The 18,381-nt window shown below is 40.2% G+C and overlaps 1 protein-coding gene across 1 annotated transcript; it reads right to left on the bottom strand.

The window, feature by feature from the left end:
- Positions 1-120: 120 nt before the first annotated feature.
- rad23b (RAD23 homolog B, nucleotide excision repair protein) lies at positions 121-12,778 on the bottom strand. The gene is made up of 10 exons (XM_085414029.1): positions 12,574-12,778; positions 11,643-11,724; positions 9,373-9,452; positions 7,702-7,883; positions 7,560-7,609; positions 5,041-5,168; positions 4,814-4,949; positions 4,505-4,632; positions 870-1,043; positions 121-649 (listed from the first exon to the last, which is right to left on the bottom strand). Exons 1-10 carry the CDS (start codon positions 12,637-12,639, stop codon positions 536-538), a joined length of 1,140 nt encoding a protein of 379 aa, XP_085270155.1. The 5' UTR covers positions 12,640-12,778; the 3' UTR covers positions 121-535.
- Positions 12,779-18,381: the final 5,603 nt, after the last annotated feature.

Here is an 18,381-nt window from a genome sequence, read left to right as displayed (position 1 = left end):
CTCCAGATCCACCTCCGAAACACAACACTAACTCAGATAAGCAGTTAATCGTGGTGTTTTTTCATGCTGAAAAACAAAGATGAATAAAAATAAATAAATACAAACAAAACTCCACGTTGCTTGTGTTGAACACTTTAATTTTTCAAATCTCCATTTTAAGTCAACTCCAAAAATCAAATAAGAGTGCATGAATACTGTCAGAACCTTTCAGATGAACCCAGAACTCATCTCACATAACAGAAAAAAAACTTAACATAAAACATACTGGTCTTAAGTATAACAAATAATAAACAGATTATTTCTGATGCAAAATTATTGTAATTTAATTTTTACTTCATTTTTAACCAATAACAAACAAAATCCTCCCTTCGTACAGCAGCCACCAGCTGATAAAGATCCAGTGTTACAAAGAAAGTAGAACGTGGAAGTGGTGAATAAAATAGTTTTTTTGGAAACTAAAAGGCTTATTGTGCACATTTATCAAAAAAAAAATCTGCAATCAAAACATAGAGAAAGTGGTATGAAGATGGCTTGTTTAATCCTCATCAAAGTTCTGTTGTAAAAGGAAGTTGGCAGCCAAGTTCTCATTCTTCTCACAAGCAAAGTAGGCTTGTATAACAAGTCCCTCTGGAAATCCTAAGGCTTTTAGCTGGAATCAGAGAGTCATAGCTTAAAGTTAGTCAATCAATACGTTAATACATACTCCCCAGTCAGTAATATCCCTTCATTTGACATTTTGTTGAGTAAATGTTGCACAAATGTGACATGTAAGGGAAACTGGTTCACATAGATAGTCCACCATGTTTGGTAAAGGAGCCTTGAGCTTTGCAATTATGGAAAATGTGTCATCCATGTGTCGTTCTCCTCACCCTCTCAATGGCCTCCTTCTCCTGTGGTGTGACCTGGATATAGTTCATTTGATTTCCGCCGCCGCCGCCACCTCCTCCTCCTCCTCCTGCTCCACTGCTGCCACCTCCTGGCACTGGCTCTGGGACGGGTTCATTTAACATCTGAATGAACTGCTCTTGGTGGCTGCTGATCTCCTAGTGTGGTAGATAAAAAGAAGACTCCATAGCAATGGAAACTCTCTACTGCAGAAATAAATAATACATTAAAAATAAAGACTACAAACGATAATTTTATAATTAGAAAAAAATAGGTGATTAGGTATAGTAGTTTCCTAGAGTCACAAGACTCGCAAACACCAAGGGTCTAAAGGTTTATTTGCACAAAGCAGCTGGAATCTCATGAATTTGCTGTGCAGTCACACAACTCAACACAACATGAAGCCAGAAAGTTTCACTTCTAAAATAAACAAATTAAAAAAAAATACATATTTTCTGACTTAAAGTCAATTTGTCTGCGCTCCCCTTATAAGTAGTCTCCTCATGGCAGCACTCCACTACTTCCAGCGCTTTTGCTACTACAGCCCGTGTCACAGTTTAGGTGGTTTGAGTTTAATGTTCTTCCTCAGACACCCCTTTATGCTACAGGCTACAGCAGAGCTGTATGTTTATAGTTTATAGTTAGAGACAAATTCATGCCGTAAGCTCTTTGTTGCATTCTTAACTCGATGAACTGACTCAGACCTTGGTCATCCATGGTGAAGTGGTGCAAGTAATCAGATTTGGAGTCCTAGGACGCGTACTAAAAACAGAAACTACTCTGGAAACGGTCCAGAGGTGCCTAAGGAGACAACCTGGAAGGGGAGACAATCACTCTACAATTTGCTCTCAATGTAGAGCAATTTTGATATAATTTTTTTTCTAATCTTATGGTTAAACTTGTTAATATGCCAAGTTAGGAATGAACTGATCTGATATATGGACAGTATATCAGACTATTCCCCACTTGAAAAGCCAGATTAGATATGCTCACAACAGGCTGAAGCAATTCTTCATTTCTGTGTTCCTTGCCAACTGTGAGTCAGCAGCAGTGTAACAGTTGCTGGCAGGAGTGATACTGGCAGCACCGGAAACGTGCTCGTCATCTCCGAGCATGATGTGAGGAGAGCCTTCAAGAGAGTGAACACCAGGAAAGCAGCAGGACCAGACCCCCAGGTCGTATCCTCAGAGACTGCGCATACCAGCTAGCTCCTGTGTTCACTGAGATATTCAACATCTCTTTATCTCAGTGGGTGATCCCCACATGCTTCAAAGAGTCCATCATTGTTCCTGTCCCGAAGAAACCCCACCCTGCTTCTCTCAATGACTATCGCCCTGTAGCCCTCACCTCAGTAGTGATGAAGTGCTTTGAACGCCTGGTCAGAGACTTCATCATTTCTTCACTACCAGACACACTGGACCCACTACAGTTCGCTTACCGTCCAAATCGTTCCACAGACGATGCCATCTCTCATCTCCTCCACACATCACTCACTCACTTGGACACTAGAAGGGGGAATTATGTTAAAATGCCCTTCATAGACTACAGCTCTGCATTTAATACCATAATTCCCTCCACACTCACCACCAAGCTGGAGCATCTGGGACTCAGCTCATCTATGTGTCAGTGGATCTCCAACTTCCTAACTGGTAGACCACAGGCAGTAAGGATGGGCGGACATGTCTCAGCCTCCACCACTCTCAGCACTGGAGCCCCCCAGGGGTGTGTTCTGAGCCCCCTGCTGTACTCTCTGTACACATATGACTGTGTGGCCACTACCAGCTCCACCACCATCATCAAGTTTGCTGACGACACCGTCGTGGTGGGCCTGATCTCTGATAACAACGAGACGGCCTACGTGAAGGAGATTAGGAATCTGGAGAACTGGTGCCAGAGGAACAACCTCCTTCTAAACGTCAGTAAGACAAAGGAGCTGATAGTGGACTTCAGCACTAAGCAGGAGAGGAACTACCAGACCCCCGTCATCAACGAGTGCCCAGTGGAGAGAGTGGACAGCTTCAAATACCTCGGCGTTCACATCACGCAGGACCTGTCATGGTCCTGTCACATCAACACCGTGGTGAAAAAGGCCCGTCAGCGTCTCTACCACCTCAGACGCTTGAGAGACTTCCAACTGCCCTCCAAGGTGCTCAGGAACTTTTACTCGTGCACCATAGAGAGCATCCTGACGGGAAACATCTTAACCTGGTTCGGGAACAGCACCATGCAGGACAGACGAGCTCTACAGAGGGTTGTGCGGTCAGCTGAGCTCACCATCCGCTCCGAGCTCCCTGACCTGCACTCAATCTACAGCAGGCGGTGCTGGACCAAGGCCAGGAAGATCGTGAAGGACCTCAGCCATCCCAACAACAGACTGTTCTCTCTGTTGAGGTCAGGAAAGCGATTCCGCTCCCTGAAGACCAACACAGAGAGACTGAGGAGGAGCTTCTTCCCGCAGGCGATACGGTCTCTCAATCACACCACCACACAGTACTGACCCACACATATGGTTCTTACACACACACTGAACATTCTGGACATTGTTTTCACTTCATCACTTAAAGCATATTTGCACTGCACAAGACATAATGTGGAGTGCACAACTCTGGTCACTATATTCTTCATTTCCAGTTAATACTTGTACAGCTGCTGTTATTGTGTGTATGTATGTATGTATGTATGTATGTATGTATGTATGTATATATATATATTTTTTTTTTATATTACTTCATACATTCTTATATAGTTCTATACTGTGTATTTTGTTGTACAGTTGTTTCATTTTTAACCTTAATTTATATTTTATTCCTTCCTAGTTAAATTTACCCTTTTTAATTTTTCATATTTATTTCCTATCTTATTCATAGCCTTTTCCTTTTTCTTTTTTTTTCCCCCTTTAGGTCACGAGCAGTTGTCTAAGCATTTCACTGCATATCGTACTGTGTATGACTGTGTACGTGACAAATAAAATTTGAATTTTGAATTTGAGTGCTAACAGCATAGCAGAAGCTAACAGCAAAGTGTGAGCAGTTTGAGCAGAGGTATTTCACATCTGCCATAACTGAAAATCTCCAGTCATGGTGCTTTTCAAATTCCCATTATGTAAGCTTGAGGACTCATCTTCTTCAACTTATACGATTTCGGTTTCACGGTAAAGATGTGCACTTGTGATAGTGATTCCCAACTAGCTAAAAGAAAGCAATGCAAATACATACATTTGAACTGAGCAACGCAAAAAAAAAATGTTAAAAATACCACTTCACTAAATTAGAATTATTTCATTAAATTATTTGTTGTAACGCTTAAATTCAGTCTGATGCTTCCTCAAATATAAAAGAGTGATTCTCTGAGCCCCTCCTTCAGAGTAAGGGATATAGCTTATCAACTTAACACTGATATCAGGCCTTCCAAAGGGAAGGTGTATTCTATCCAAACTGGAAAAACAGTTAATCTTGCATTGAGTAAGTAGAAGTATGAACTGGTCAAGTGACCTGTTAAGTGAAATGTGACTTTTTAACCCCTTAATTATATTAAATAAGAATTATGTTAAAAGCCTTTACTACATCCATGTTTCCAACAACATTTTTATTTTTTGACACATAAGGCTCTGTCCTGTCACCTGCAGCAGCTCTGGATTTTCCCTGCCGATCTCTTGCAGCAGGGCGGGAAGAAGGGCTGCGTTCTGCTGGATCAGCTGTCGCATCACCTGGAATTGGGGCTGATTTCTTAGGAAGTTCAGTGGATTGCCTACAAGTATGAGTCACACAGCGCAGGCAAAAAATTGAAAGAAAAAAGACACAAAGACAAGGGGGGGGAAAGAAAAAAAAAAAAAAAAAAAAAAAAAAAAAAAAAAAAAAAGAGCCACAGGAAGAAGAACAAAGAAAAACATTTTCTCATTGAAGCTGCAGAACAATATAAGGCCATTTACCTCCCCCAGCACTTGGTGAAGACCTAGTATTGGCAGGAGCACTAGCATTGCCTGCAGGTACAGCTGGAGCTCCACTCGCTGGAGGCGCCGCTGCATCACGACCTGATGCATTACCCTGATTTCTGCTTGGGATACCCTGTGGGGAAATTGATGACATACACCTGTTTGTTTGCTATGACACAGTTACTGAATATACAATACTCTGTTAAAAATTTCACTGCTCTTACTGTGAGGAGGTATTCCATAGCTCTGTCGGGGTTGTTAAAGCTTGCTCTCAGAGCAGCCACCACCTGCTCCCTCTCGTAACCCATGAGCATCATCTCATTCACCATGGCATCATATGAAGAGCCTGTCACTGTACGGATACAAACACAAAGACGGAACATTTCGTTATTACAAACTGAAAGTCAAGTTTTGCTTTCCGACATTTAGTACGTCATCAGCCACTTCTAGAAGAATGTAGTAAACTTAGGAACTTCTGCTCAATGGTGCAACATTGTAATGACCCAATATCTGCATATATGTTCGGTTTCAACAGGGACATGGGCTGTGCGATATAGAGATGGACCGATCCGATATTACGTATCGGTATCGGTCCGATACTGACCTAAATTACTGGATCGGATATCGGAGAAAAATAAAAAATGTAATCCGATCCATTAAATATCACGAAAGCACCTCACAAAACTTGCAACACGCCGTAACTCGCCTCAGAACGTTAGCACGTCGGAGCAGTATGCATCACGTGATAGAGCAGCTGTGGCATGCGGGACCTGTCGGTGGTCTGGATAGCATGTGGAGCTTCGCTAGCAACCCGGCATTTCATCTCCGACAAAGTTATCCAGAGAGAAGTAAAGCAAGTTTGTAAGTCCATCTCTGAATGTTTGTAAAGCATTCCTGCGTTAAGCTTAACAAGCGACTGCCTCTTCTTGCTGCTACTTCAATCATGAAACTGCTTAACGATCAGCTGATCGGCTTTTCTGTCGCGAGTCCGTGTCTCTAGTTTGCTTTTGGCCCACTTTGCACCAGAAAGAGGAAACCAGCGGCTGAACAACAGCAGCACGTTTAAGCTTGATCAGCTGTTGTTAGAATGTATTTAATATTACTTTCTACTCCAGGATCTTTTTCTACGTAGCTGACGCTGGTAACTGTGCAGGGGCGGATCTAGCAAAGTTTAGCCAGGGGGGCCGATAGGGCATTAACAGGGAAAAGGGGGCACAAAGACATACTTTTCTTTCTTATTCTCATTTAAAATGTCTAGCTTTTAATAAATAATTATCTGACACCCAAAGTTTTAATTTGATGCAAAATGAATAGAAGTCCATTACTGTATATAGTAACTATTAAGTCTAATATATATACCCTAGTAAACTATAGTACTTTTTCCTTTGGGAAGGTACCATCTGTGCAGTCTGCAATTTTGTTGAAGAAAGATGTTGAATCTATTTAATATTTCTTGAAAAATAATTGATTTCTGTGCATTTTTTTTTCACACTTCATCAAATTAAGGTTGATTACGTCGATTAAGCATCATGAGGTGGAGCGTGAGGGGTGGTTCCCTATTTTTTATTTATTTATTTTTGTTGTTGCTGGGAGTTGGAACCCTATTAGTTAGGTTGCTTAATATTTATGCTAAGTACTCTTTAAAATACCAGAATAGGGAGGATGGTGTAGGTTTAAGTTTATTAGATTGATCAGTATTGCTGAACTATGAAATATTTTTTTTTGCATACAGGTATAACAGAATAGCTTTAGTGTAGTTGTTGTTTTAAACTTGAGTATGAACTTATACAAAATGCAGCAAGATATTTAAAAAAACAGTTTTGTTGATTAAAAAACACTATATCGGATTCATATCGGTATCGGCAGATATCCAAATTTATGATATCGGTATCGGTATCGGACATAAAGTGGTATCGTGCCATCTCTAGTGCGATATGACCAAAATCTCATATCCTGATATAAGACATCTATCGATAACGATATTAAAAAAAATAAAATTAAAAAAAATTAAAAATTAACATTTTAAATTCTGTGAATCTCGGGCAGCTCGACTTGCGTGAAGTGTTTCCAGCTGCGCGTCATGTACCTGGAGTCGAGTGTTTTAACCGATGCATGAAACGATACATTTTTAGACATAAGTTGTAACAGCCGCTATTTTCTTTGTGAATATTTATTGCACGGCGTGCTGCGGGGAAAAGCCCGTTCCAACGTTTGAGTCTAGGGTTTATTTTTTAGCACCTGGCGGCTCTTTTTTGCTTCTCATCCGTAAACACTGCATACTCTTTCATGTGAATTAGTTTATTTTGAAAAGTCTCAACAGTATCTTGAACTTTATTGTGAAAGCTTTATGTGGAAAATAAAAAAGCGGACACGCGATGGTTTTACCGTTGTTGTTGCTAACGACAACGCATAAAAACAGGCGCTTGTCCGTCCGTAGTGTGGTTATATTAAATATAAGAGAAAGAGAAAACTTTAAGAAATTAATATAGCCACTACAGTGACCATCAAAACGATGAAAAATTATTGCCGTAAATGGTTTATTTTGTGACACCACGAAACAAACGATAGCGTAAAAGGAAATGATAGACGTTTTTATACAGTCATCCGATATATATTGTTATATCAAACAGCCCTACTTTAGCCATTATAAAATCTTTCCCCTCAAATACAACAACAAGAAAAAATAGAAATCCAACAACAATAGAACGCAATAGAATACTAAACCTCACAAAAACAAGCTTACCTAGATTTGAAACTGCTTCACTGATTAAGTTTGTTGAATCTCCAGAGCGTCTGTAACAGAAGGAGACCTTGGATTAGGTCTAAAAGTCGTTTCTCAAAGCCACACACTGAACAGTTAAAGAGAAGCATCAGCCCGTCTTTACCCGACAGAAGTGGAAGATGCTTCAGTTGTTGAAGGCTGGCTCTCCTCTGGTTTGTCGTCTGTAGAAGATTGCTCTGCTGGTTTGTCTGAAGTGGATGATGAATCAGACTGTGCAGCTGGAGCTGTAGTACTGGGAGCAGGCACTGCTGTTGAACGCTGTGAGGCAGCGGGGGCTTTTTTAGGCTGCAAAACAAATTTGTAGTTTTTTTTTTTTTTCTCTTTTAGTTGTAATCAAAATGGTAAATTTGGGCTGTATTTTACTTAAGGCTGCTCTCTGCTGGATCAGCTGTCGCATCACATGGAATTTGGGACTGATTCCTTAGGAAGCTCAGTGGGCTGCTATGGGTCAGACAGTGTGAGCAACAAAAAGACAGCCTCAGGAAATATCCAGCCAAAGACAAGGATTTGCTCACTGAACGATTGCTTGGATATAAAAAGTTCTAAGGTTGTAGCCGATTATGTGACTATGTGAATCCTTAGAAGGCCCAAAACTTCACTATTGATGTAGGTATTTGGGACAGCCCTCATTTTTTAATACCATAAACCTATAGCTTCTAGATACATAAGCAACAATTTTGGCACTGCAGTCGCTCCTCTCTCATAATCAGCATTTTACCTCATGGATCTTAAACTTGGAACTACACCATTCTCCAAAGTATAAAACTGTAAAAGCACCTGCTCATACCCAAAACAACAACATGTTTTAAATACACAAAGACATTGCCTTCATTTTCTGTGGCTTACAACTCAGCCTCAAACATGAATCAGAGCCCAAGTAATTGTGCTACTTTTACATTACTCATCATTAGGAGAAACTGATTTTCATTACCTTTGTTGGGCCTACTTTTGCTCTGGACTGTGCAATCTATTTCAGTTGTGGCGGCTGTATTCCTCAGGACTCCAGTGTGAAGTTTGTGAAGTGATGTAGAAGAGGGGGTTCTGATATTTTGGGCAATATTTGGCTTCTTATTATCAGTATTTTTTTCTAGACTACTCTGCACTGCTGAGCAAATAAGATTAGAGGCCTACAGACACACAGTGTAAACTGCACATTCTCTGCGAAACAGGGAGCACAGGAGTGGAGAGAGAAAGAGTACAGTAGCTCACATGAAAGTGCAGATAAAAGAGCCAATTAACAAATTAAAACTTTTTGTTTTTGTTTTATGTTTTTCTGCACTTTATTTTTTAATCTATTTTAAGTTTGGTTGGAGAGTTTACAAACTTATTGAAGGCTACAATCAGCCTATTTCTTATAGACACATTTTCACAGGCAGGGGACCATTGTGTAGCACAATAGAGTTAAAAAACAAACAAACAAAAAACAACCCCCCCCCCAAAAAAAAATTTTTTTAAAAAAAAAATCGTAAAAAAGTAATTCTTGTACGTTTTGAGGATAATCCCTGCTTGGAACAACTAATTTTCCATGCAGTGGAATAGACAGCAGAGCTAAACAGTGACCTTCTATCCATACTGTACTGATCATGCTGTGAGCACTCGTTCCTGTGCAGAAGAGGATATTTAATAGCAGACAAGTGGTTGGAAATGCCGAATCATAGTCGAGTATGAGCTTGTACTCATAATATGCAAGGACATGGCGTTCTACAGAAACATCACAAGATGTGCTTGACAAAGAACACCTGCAATTTACTAAAACTATTCCTAATTCCCAAACCTTTGTCACCATGACGACCACAAAGTTCTTCTCGTCGATTTTGTATTCTTTGAGCGGTGAGTCATCACTGAGGATTTTTCCTGTAACACAAAAAAAAAAAAGTCAAAACTTCAGGGTATTCCCTCCCTTAACCTCAACAACAGATAATATCAAACTATGTCAGTAAACAGATGAATCATCTGAATTTATCACCACAACTTGTTCTTCATGATATGATTTGCTACACGGCTTTTGTTTTTTGCTTTATGTATGTCGGAGAATTTTTTAGCAGGTCAAGCAAAACCCTGAGGTCTAAATGGCAATACAGTATTGTTATATAGACAAAGCTTCTAAAGTACAATGAGCCCCCGATGGTTTTCAAAAACACAAAAGCTCAGCTGTGTCACTTAAGTTTAAGGGAGACAAAAATCTATATTTTTAATGCAGCTTTTCCCTCTATTGCACTTTTTGAAATATAGACACTAGCAAAAATTATTTAAACAAAGGAAAATTAGCATTTGTGGTGACTTCAATTGCAACAGGTTCCCTGAATATACTTGATTAAGGACTCAGTCACATAGCCCTAGAGCCTAGTCAGCCCAACAAAGGGTTGGCCAGTAACCCTGGAAACCCTTTGAAGGCTAGGAAAAAAATATGTATTCATTCACTGGTTGACGAGCGGTTGTTGGAGGTTGCTGACTGCACCCTCATTATTCTTTTATTTGCTAGCCGACTATCATGGTCGCCAAAAGCTCACATGGAAGATACCAAGTTGTCCGCAAACACTCGATTGTGCAACGCAAGTTAGAAACAGAACATTCACCTTCAAAGTAAAAGCAGTGCTTTATTGCAACTCCAACGTGTTTCAAAAGACACAACCTTTAGTTTGAAGATGAATGTTTTGTTTACAGTTCGCACAGCTTCTTTAACACACAGCTTGTACATCAAGTGTATTTGCAGACAAGTTGTTGTCTTCCATATTAACTACAAGCAAACGCAGCAGTCTGCTAAGACATGACTGATGTAAAGACCAGGTTACAGATGTGTTCACGCACACTGGAGATGTGTGAGTTAATCCTATTATAGTATTTACAAGCCCATTTGAAGGTTGTCTAGAGGACTTGATTTCACATGAGTAGTTGCCTGGGGGTCTACGTATAGCGGAAGTACAGGCCCTCTACGACTCAATTCAAAATGCCAACATTGATGCTAAGGGCAATTTCCCTCCACGAGTTGTTGCACGTGTGACCGTCTTTGCATTATTTCAAAGGGGAATTGTACAGATGTGGGTACCATGGATGGATAAATTGGTTCTTAACAAAATGGATAAATTTAGTGTTCATTCTGCCCTGGTCGCCTTGCGATGCTGTGATTGCCCAACTGTTTTTGACGATTTGCTAATCACCAGACACAGTCAGGCATGTAGACATCCGCACAGACCCTCAACTCTCACTCACAGTGTGACAATGAAACGTCATGAGGACCTGAGCGAACCCTGAGACTATAATCAACGCTTTAGTGTCTAAAGTTCAAAGGTTTTCAGGGCAGCACTGAATACCTTTTTGTGACCAATTCCATATAGCCACTACTAGTAACTTCCTGCAACCACTTGACAGCTGGTCAGGGAATGCACATTTTCCCTAGCAACAGGGGATAACCAGTGGGTCGCTGACAGCAGGTTGCTAACTGGTCATTAGGGCTGTGTGACTACAGCCAATAATACCAATAATGGTTTAAAAGCATACATACAAAAAGCAACAAAAATTGGGACAACTTCAGTCAGTTCAATGGCTCTGCAATGGTCGTCTTTCATTGAACTGTAAACCTAAAAAAAAGCCCTAGCCTACAACTCAAAAATACAAATAAAAAAATCAGCTCCTGCATATATAGCAACACTACTGAGACCTTATAACAGCTGTCAACCTCTTCGATAATCTGATCAGGGTCTTTTAACAGTTCCCCGCCCTCATTTTAAATCTCAAGGTGATCATACTTTTGAGGCTGTAGCTCCTAAATTCTGGACCAGTGTAGTTTAAACGACTGTTAGTGTTTTCTTAAATGTTCACTCATGTTTCATTATGCGTTTATTGGAGTTGTGTGTATGTAGGACTGAATGTAAGCCAATGTTGGCATGTTTGACGCTTTTCTTTAATGTGTGATTTTATCCAAACTTTGAAGCACTTTGTAACTGTGTGCTTAAAAAGGGCTAAAAGAATAAAGTAATTTTTAAAAAATGAATATTTCCTTGAAGAAAGAAAGAAGTTAAGAAGATACAAGAGCATATAACATACCAGCATAAATCAGTTTCTGTCCGGCAACTGAAAAGATTTCCTTCCCCTTTTCCTGCTCAATCCTCTCTTTCAATGTCCTCACCTGTGAAATAAACATATGCATTTTTACTTCACATTTTCATCCCTTACCAACAAAACCATTAAGATGTTTTACTGGCACCATTTTGTCCAGCCCTGCAACGCTAACAGGAGTAAAAGTCCAAAGTGTGACCCAACTGTGTCAGCTGTGTCATCGTTGATTATGCAAAACCATACATTTAAAAGCAGTGCAACTATAATCTGGCGACTAATATGCATACAAGCACGTCGAAAGTAAAAGTAAAGTGTCTGCACTAAAGTTAATCATATTAGAATGAGATGTAATGAGATGTGCTGTAGCCAGCCGGCCTTCAGTAGCCGACGGTTAAAGCTAACGCTAGCTCAAAGATTTATATCTTTGCCCAAAGACAAAAGGGAGTTTATACAAGCTTAATAACAAGTACAACATGTTTTAATTACTTTAAATAACACTACTTTCTCTAAATGGCACCAATGTTTTCTTGTTTTACCTTAACCCAAATGTTCCAATTACAATAAGTTTTACAAGCTAACATAAAAAGACTGAGAAACACTAAAATGGTAAGGTTCAAGCTAACCTGTCAACCCCACGCCGCCCCCCGTAACACTCACATTTGGAGCCTTAAGTGGGCTACGGCTAAATGCTGAAAACAAAAACAATTTCCTGATTGGTTTTTAAAAATAATGCGCATCTGCATTAAGCCGAACTTCTAATGCACGTCAGACGCATCCAAAAAGAATCTTACGTTATAACCCAGACTTGCCTATAAAACGCCAAAACTGGAAATGGTCAAAACAAATCATGTCGATTTCAGGACATACTCAACTCCCATTCCACTCCCCTGTCACAAAATGCATGATTATTAACTCTCACCGTCTCCTCTTCATCGATGTCGATTTTGAAAGTCTGCTGCTGTAAGGTCTTCAAAGTTATTAGCATTTTGTCGGTGGAGTTTTATTATTCCTGCGTCCGGTTTAAACGCTTTAAATCCAACTTGCACGAGTCTTTACTGTTTTCGTTAAATCATCGTAAACTGTCAGCCGCCATGACGTATCGCTTTTCTTCTTCTATGTTAAATACTTGACGGACAGCGCTCCTGCTGGATTGCTTCGGTACTGCAGTAAATTGAGCATTGGTCACAATGCTCAGGTGTGCTCGTTGATGAGTTTTCCAACACGCTTGATTCCAATGAAGTATTACAATGCAGAAACACTGCGAGCTGATTAACTGAAGGCACACAAGTATAATCGGCAAAATGACGCAGAAAAACTTAAGTAAGCCAAGAGTCTTGTGGATTATAATTTCAATAACATGCAAAAACATATTTTATAAGCTGATGTTTTATGGCTATTTATAATACCTGCAAATCCAGCATTAACTGGAGATGAATGTGAATTAACAGAAAACAGAAATTCTCCAGTACAGTTAAGCACATTACTTAAGAACATTTTTACTGCTCATCATTCATTTTGTTTCATGTGATGCATAAGGGCATACACATAAAAAGCCACTCCCCCAGCTACTAGTCCCCAGGTGAGCTTGCAAACTTTCCTTTCTTTTCTACTCATTTATTTGTAATACAGTACAGGGTAAGGTACTGCGCAAAAGTCCAGAGTCACCTGTCATTAGTTTATATTTTGCTTCGAAAGAACCAGACTTTCTTGTACTTTTTCAAAGTGGTCTTGAGCAGGTCTTGGCTTTCTGAAGGTCATTTAAAGTTTTTCTTTGGACAATGGCTGCTTTTTCACTCATGTTCAGTCCTTTTACGTGACCATTTTCAGGGAAATGTTTGCTTGTTTGTTTCTTGAACCACTTAACTTACGTATGACTCACTAACCACAATAAAACACTTAACTCGAGCGATGAACACAGTGTCTTTCTACACATAACAGACATCTTGGCAAATTGTATTAAATTGTATCTTTAGGCACTTTATTACTAGCAGCCTGTCACAAAAGCACATCATTTGTTCCCATTTCTTTAGTTAAATCTACAAAAAATACCAAAGATAACACAGTTTGAAAGGCATGAAATAATATTTCTGTACCAATGAGATGAGTCCCAAAGATCTATGAGCTGAAAACTTGGCATATCTCAGCATGCTGTGCACTGTGTCCTTAAAGATTTTGATGAAACTAGACAAGTGGAGGAAGAAAAAACAAACATACCCCCCCCACACACACACACACATCAGCAGATGAACAGTATCTGAAAGTCATGTTCCTAAGAAATAGGAAGTAAAAATCATAGGTCTGACACAGGTCTGATAGCTGTTGATCCATCTACTGCTCACTGAAGCCTCATCAGGAAAGAGGGAGAAAAGACTGGACCGAACTGAAAATCAGCTGCAACAGAATATAGGAGAGAGTATCTACAACCATCTGTCAAAATTGATGAATTGAATGTGAACACAGATAAGCACCACCAGATTTTGATCCACTGTGCAATACCATCTGGAAAGCATTCATTCAGCAGGCTTCATTTTTCAGCATGACTATGATCAAAGAAGAGCTTTGAGTGTCCTTCAAGAAGCCGGGAGAGCGATTCCTGAAGGCTACTTCAAGAAAGCCTGCCTAAGTTCTGGCTTTGTTGAAGAAAGAGGCAGTCATACCAAATATTGACTTTCAAGGTTTTATTTTACAAACTCAGTTTTCGTCTCATATACTTTACTGCTGGTTATGTCTGCATATGTTTCAATAAATTGCTGCATTTATTTCCCATTTTCCTTGTAAAATATGAATATAAATGAGGGATAGTTCAATAGACACAAAAACAATTTTCAGTGCAATAGTGTTAACAGCTCTTTTTTCATGGTATGCATTTTGCCTTGTCAACACAGGACAAACACATGAAATTAAAATAGTAACAAACTAAGTAACCAAGTAAGCCATTATAACAAGTCAAAAAGGCCTATATCTTCAATTTAATCCTTCAAAGGTCATTGTAGCCTGTTGCATACACTCGTATTCTACAGTACTAACCTCTTCAAATTAGATGCAAATTGTTTTCAAAGCAGGGACAGCATCATCTGAGCAGATGCGAAGGCTTGCAGTATGTAACCACTGACATGCAATGCATTACTTGAATGTTTTTGCTGCTTGTTCATTACATTTGTCTCAAGACTGACGTTTTAGGAAAAACTCTCTCTCCTTAGTAAACATGAGCTGGCAGTTTATTCCGTTATCAACCTTTCAACAATCCCAGGTCCTTCTGGCATGCATAGAGGAATTTCAATATCACCCATCCAGCACTCAGCATTCAGAGGTTTTATTGGCTTCTATCGTCCAGCTGCCCAGCCCTGACTTTAAACAGGACTGTTGAGTGCAAAGATGATATGCTGGAGGCCGATGGGGTCTCTTCCCCAGGTCATTTCGCCCTTATTCTTATATCGCTCCCTCTTACCTGCAATGACTGTTTGTATGACTCTGTCTGTCCTTATCTACCACTCCTCTCAACTGCCTTTGTCCTTCTGCCTTCCTTGTATCCTGCCTTCCCCTCCTCTTTCTCTCCACTCAATCCTCTCCCTCTATCATCCAGTTATTACGACGGGGGCAGTGCCCTCGCCTGCCTTGGCCCGAGCGCTCATCAGGCATTCCTTATGTTGCTCCACTCAGCAGCGGCCGCACGAGAAACAATAGTGTCCTCCTTTCCCCTCTCCCACTGTGGCTGTGACTCTTGCTCCTGTCTCCAGGGGTCGTCAGTCTGCCGTCAGCCCCCCTCTGAAGTGAAGAGCCACAGAGATTACAGTCTGATCCCTGGTGACTTCAAGATATTTTTAAGAGATGATGTTAGACATGTGAAATCAAGACGTTGCAGGCAGGAGAGGAAATGCGGCAAAATAAAGGCTTTCTGGAGGAAGACAGCGATAATGGAGTAGTCAGAGTGGTGCCTCTTGGTCCAGCGTAATGGTGAGAAAATGAGGAGCTCGTGGAACATGAAAGCGTAGCTAAATGTACCTTTGGTGTCGGTGACTTGTGACATCCAGAGCTGCAGCATTTCATGCATGTGCAATAAACAGACACAAGGACTCACACAAGTACACAACAGACACAACTGGTATTTGCAGGAATCTGTGGTTTTGGTCAGCGGAGCTGTTGGAGGGTGTGGAGTGGTGTAGAGACACAGAGAGAGAGAGAGAGAGAGAGAGAGAGAGAGAGAGAGAGAGAGAGAGAGAGAGAGAGAGAGAGAGAGAGAGAGAGAGAGAGAGAGAGAGAGAAGGGTGGAACACAGACTGAAGGCCACTGAGATGCCTTCTCAGCCCAAAGCTATTTCCTGTGAAAAAGGTGTAGGCACTGTTATTGGCTGGTACTGGGGAGATGTGTTACACTGGAAATCCAAAACATTGCTGAGTACATTGCTCTAAAGTTAAGTGCCAACCATTAAAGTTTTACAAAGTACAGAATATAACTGGAATCATAATTCACCAGATGTGTGAACAAAGAATCCAAACACAGTCTTCCATCTGAGCAAGTGAAATGTCTACTGCTGGTGGTTTCCGGATCTGGGTGGTGGCTGGTACCGTCAGATAAAGCCAACACGCAGTGTAAGCTAAAATGCACACAGTGATGATGCTGACATAGCCACTGCATTTTTTAAACAATCTTCACTATTTCAGTGCAGCATGTACTGTAGTTGTGCCAAGTTTTGCTAATTATCCCTAAGCACACAGCCGGGGCTGATGGCAGCATGCAGCCTATTACAATAAATCCTGTGCAAAAAATAAAATAAGGAGGAAAAGAATGCTCTGACTAGATCAGCAACACCAAAAAGGGCTGGAAAAGCACAGGAGACAAGTGAAGTGGGATGATCGCAGAATTCTTTCTTTGGTTAACTAAAAAGACTTCATGAAACCAAGATGGACATGCCCTTGAATGATGGGAAGAGGAAAAGTATGGAGGAAGAGTGAAATGCTTATGATCCAAAGCATATTACATTATCTGTCAAACATGTTGGAGGCAATATTGTGGCATAGGCACTCTGGCAGCCAACAAAAGTGGGTCACTCGTGTTTACTAATGATGTGAAAGCTGATAGAAACAGCAAGATGAACTCTGAAGTGTACAGGGCTAGGCTCTGCTAGGTTCAAATGAATGCTGCAAAACTGATCAGACAACACTTCACAGTGTAAGTGAAGGATGACCCAAGGCAAGCTGCAAAAGCAACCCGAGAGTTTCCCAAGGCAAAGAAATGGGATATTCTTCAATGGCTGAGTCAGTCACCTGATCTCAACCCAACAGAGCAGCTTTTTAGTTTCTGGAGACAACGATTGCAGGATGTCCCACATACAAGCAGCAACTTCAGGGATTTTGGTGTCCATAGGTTCTAGAATTCAGGCAGGTTGAGAATCCTTAGACTGCAAAGGATTCTCAACCAAGTAATAAATATTCAGATTGTTTTTGGCGCTTTTTGTTTTTTCCAATTACTTTTGAGCATCTGAAAATGGGGGACTGTATAAATGATAATAACAGTTAATGAAAAACCTTCGTAAAACCTTCCCATGAATTAAAGCTGAAGGTCTGCACTTCAGTCACTTTAACACCTTTAAATCAAAATAGTTGAAGGAGACTGTATTAGGGAAACAAAATTTTCTTTGTAGTTCCTTTGGATTCACTTAATCCCTATTGTCCATTTGCATACTTACTTTAAACTTTAATAAAGAAAGCACAATTCTCTGATTTAAATAGCTCCAAAAAACATTATCAAACATATCAAGTCAAATGTACAAAACTAATAAAGTTGTTTTTAGTTCAAGTTCCACAGCTCTGTATTTTAACTAAACCTTTGTGCTAAGCAAGGAAAATTGGAAAAAATAGAAAAAACCCAACAATTAACTGTTATCTGATAACTTTATTATCAAGTTAAAAAAAGACAATGAATTACAATATTTACAGAATATCCAGAGATAAATGGAATAAAATTGTAAACAATCATTCTAGGCAACATCACAACCCACCATCAGGTAATCAGATTTATATGGGGAAAGGCAAGAAGGAGAGATTCTAGTGTCAAACTATGGAGACAACAGTCTGAAAGGAGAAATGCATTGGAAACAAACTAAACATATATACAAGTATCCAGTGTGTTGTCAGCAGGGGCGTAACTTTGGGTAAACTGGGAACATTACAGTCTAGAGACTGCACACAGTGAGGGATTCATAGTCCTTCTCTATTAAAATGATCACAGAACAACAAACAATTTTGGGTCGACAGCTTCATCACCCACATTGTCCCAGATTATCATCTGGTTTAACCCTGGGATTTCAAGCTGGGTAACAAGCTGCCTTACAAAGCTTATTTCTACAACAACTATTTTCAAAGAGTTTTGCTTTCAAGAAAAAAAGGATACAAGCTGGTTCAGTAAAACAGAAAAAAAGGGCTTTGAGATTCAGCACCAACTCAACTGGTTTGAGGGTATTAGAAGGACCGGGGAGTCCGACTCTCAGAGTGCCACCTATGGTACTGTTGAGTGGGTAGACGATGGAAGGGTACACTTGGAGAACATGAGCTGGTGCCCCTACTTGCCATGGACAGAAGATAACGGTGTGTCAGATTTGGGCTTGGACAAGAATAAGCTAAATCTTAGAGCAGGTCAAGAGGCTCACTAGGAACTGGAATCCAGATGTTGATGATGGTCAAGCCCAGAAATAGAACAGTTTAGGTAAATGCTCCCAAAGCAAACTATT

Source organism: Rhamphochromis longiceps, linkage group LG7 (genome assembly GCF_057381845.1).
Source record: "Rhamphochromis longiceps isolate RC_006_pf linkage group LG7, R_longiceps_female_GT1.1, whole genome shotgun sequence".
NCBI classification, from domain to species: Eukaryota; Metazoa; Chordata; class Actinopteri; order Cichliformes; family Cichlidae; genus Rhamphochromis; species Rhamphochromis longiceps.
Note: the sequence above shows the minus strand (reverse complement) of the source record. Positions and strands in the feature narration are given on the sequence as shown.

Bases quoted from the DNA above. Each gene is read 5' to 3' on its own strand.
- rad23b (XM_085414029.1), bottom strand. From the start codon at position 12,639: ATGCTAATAACTTTGAAGACCTTACAGCAGCAGACTTTCAAAATCGAC. The intron at 5,169-7,559 runs GTAAGCTTGTTT...GTATCCGTACAG, and splicing joins TGAAGCAGTTTCAAATCTAG to TGACAGGCTCTTCATATGAT. The intron at 4,950-5,040 runs GTAAGAGCAGTG...ATTTCCCCACAG, and splicing joins CTATGGAATACCTCCTCACA to GGTATCCCAAGCAGAAATCA.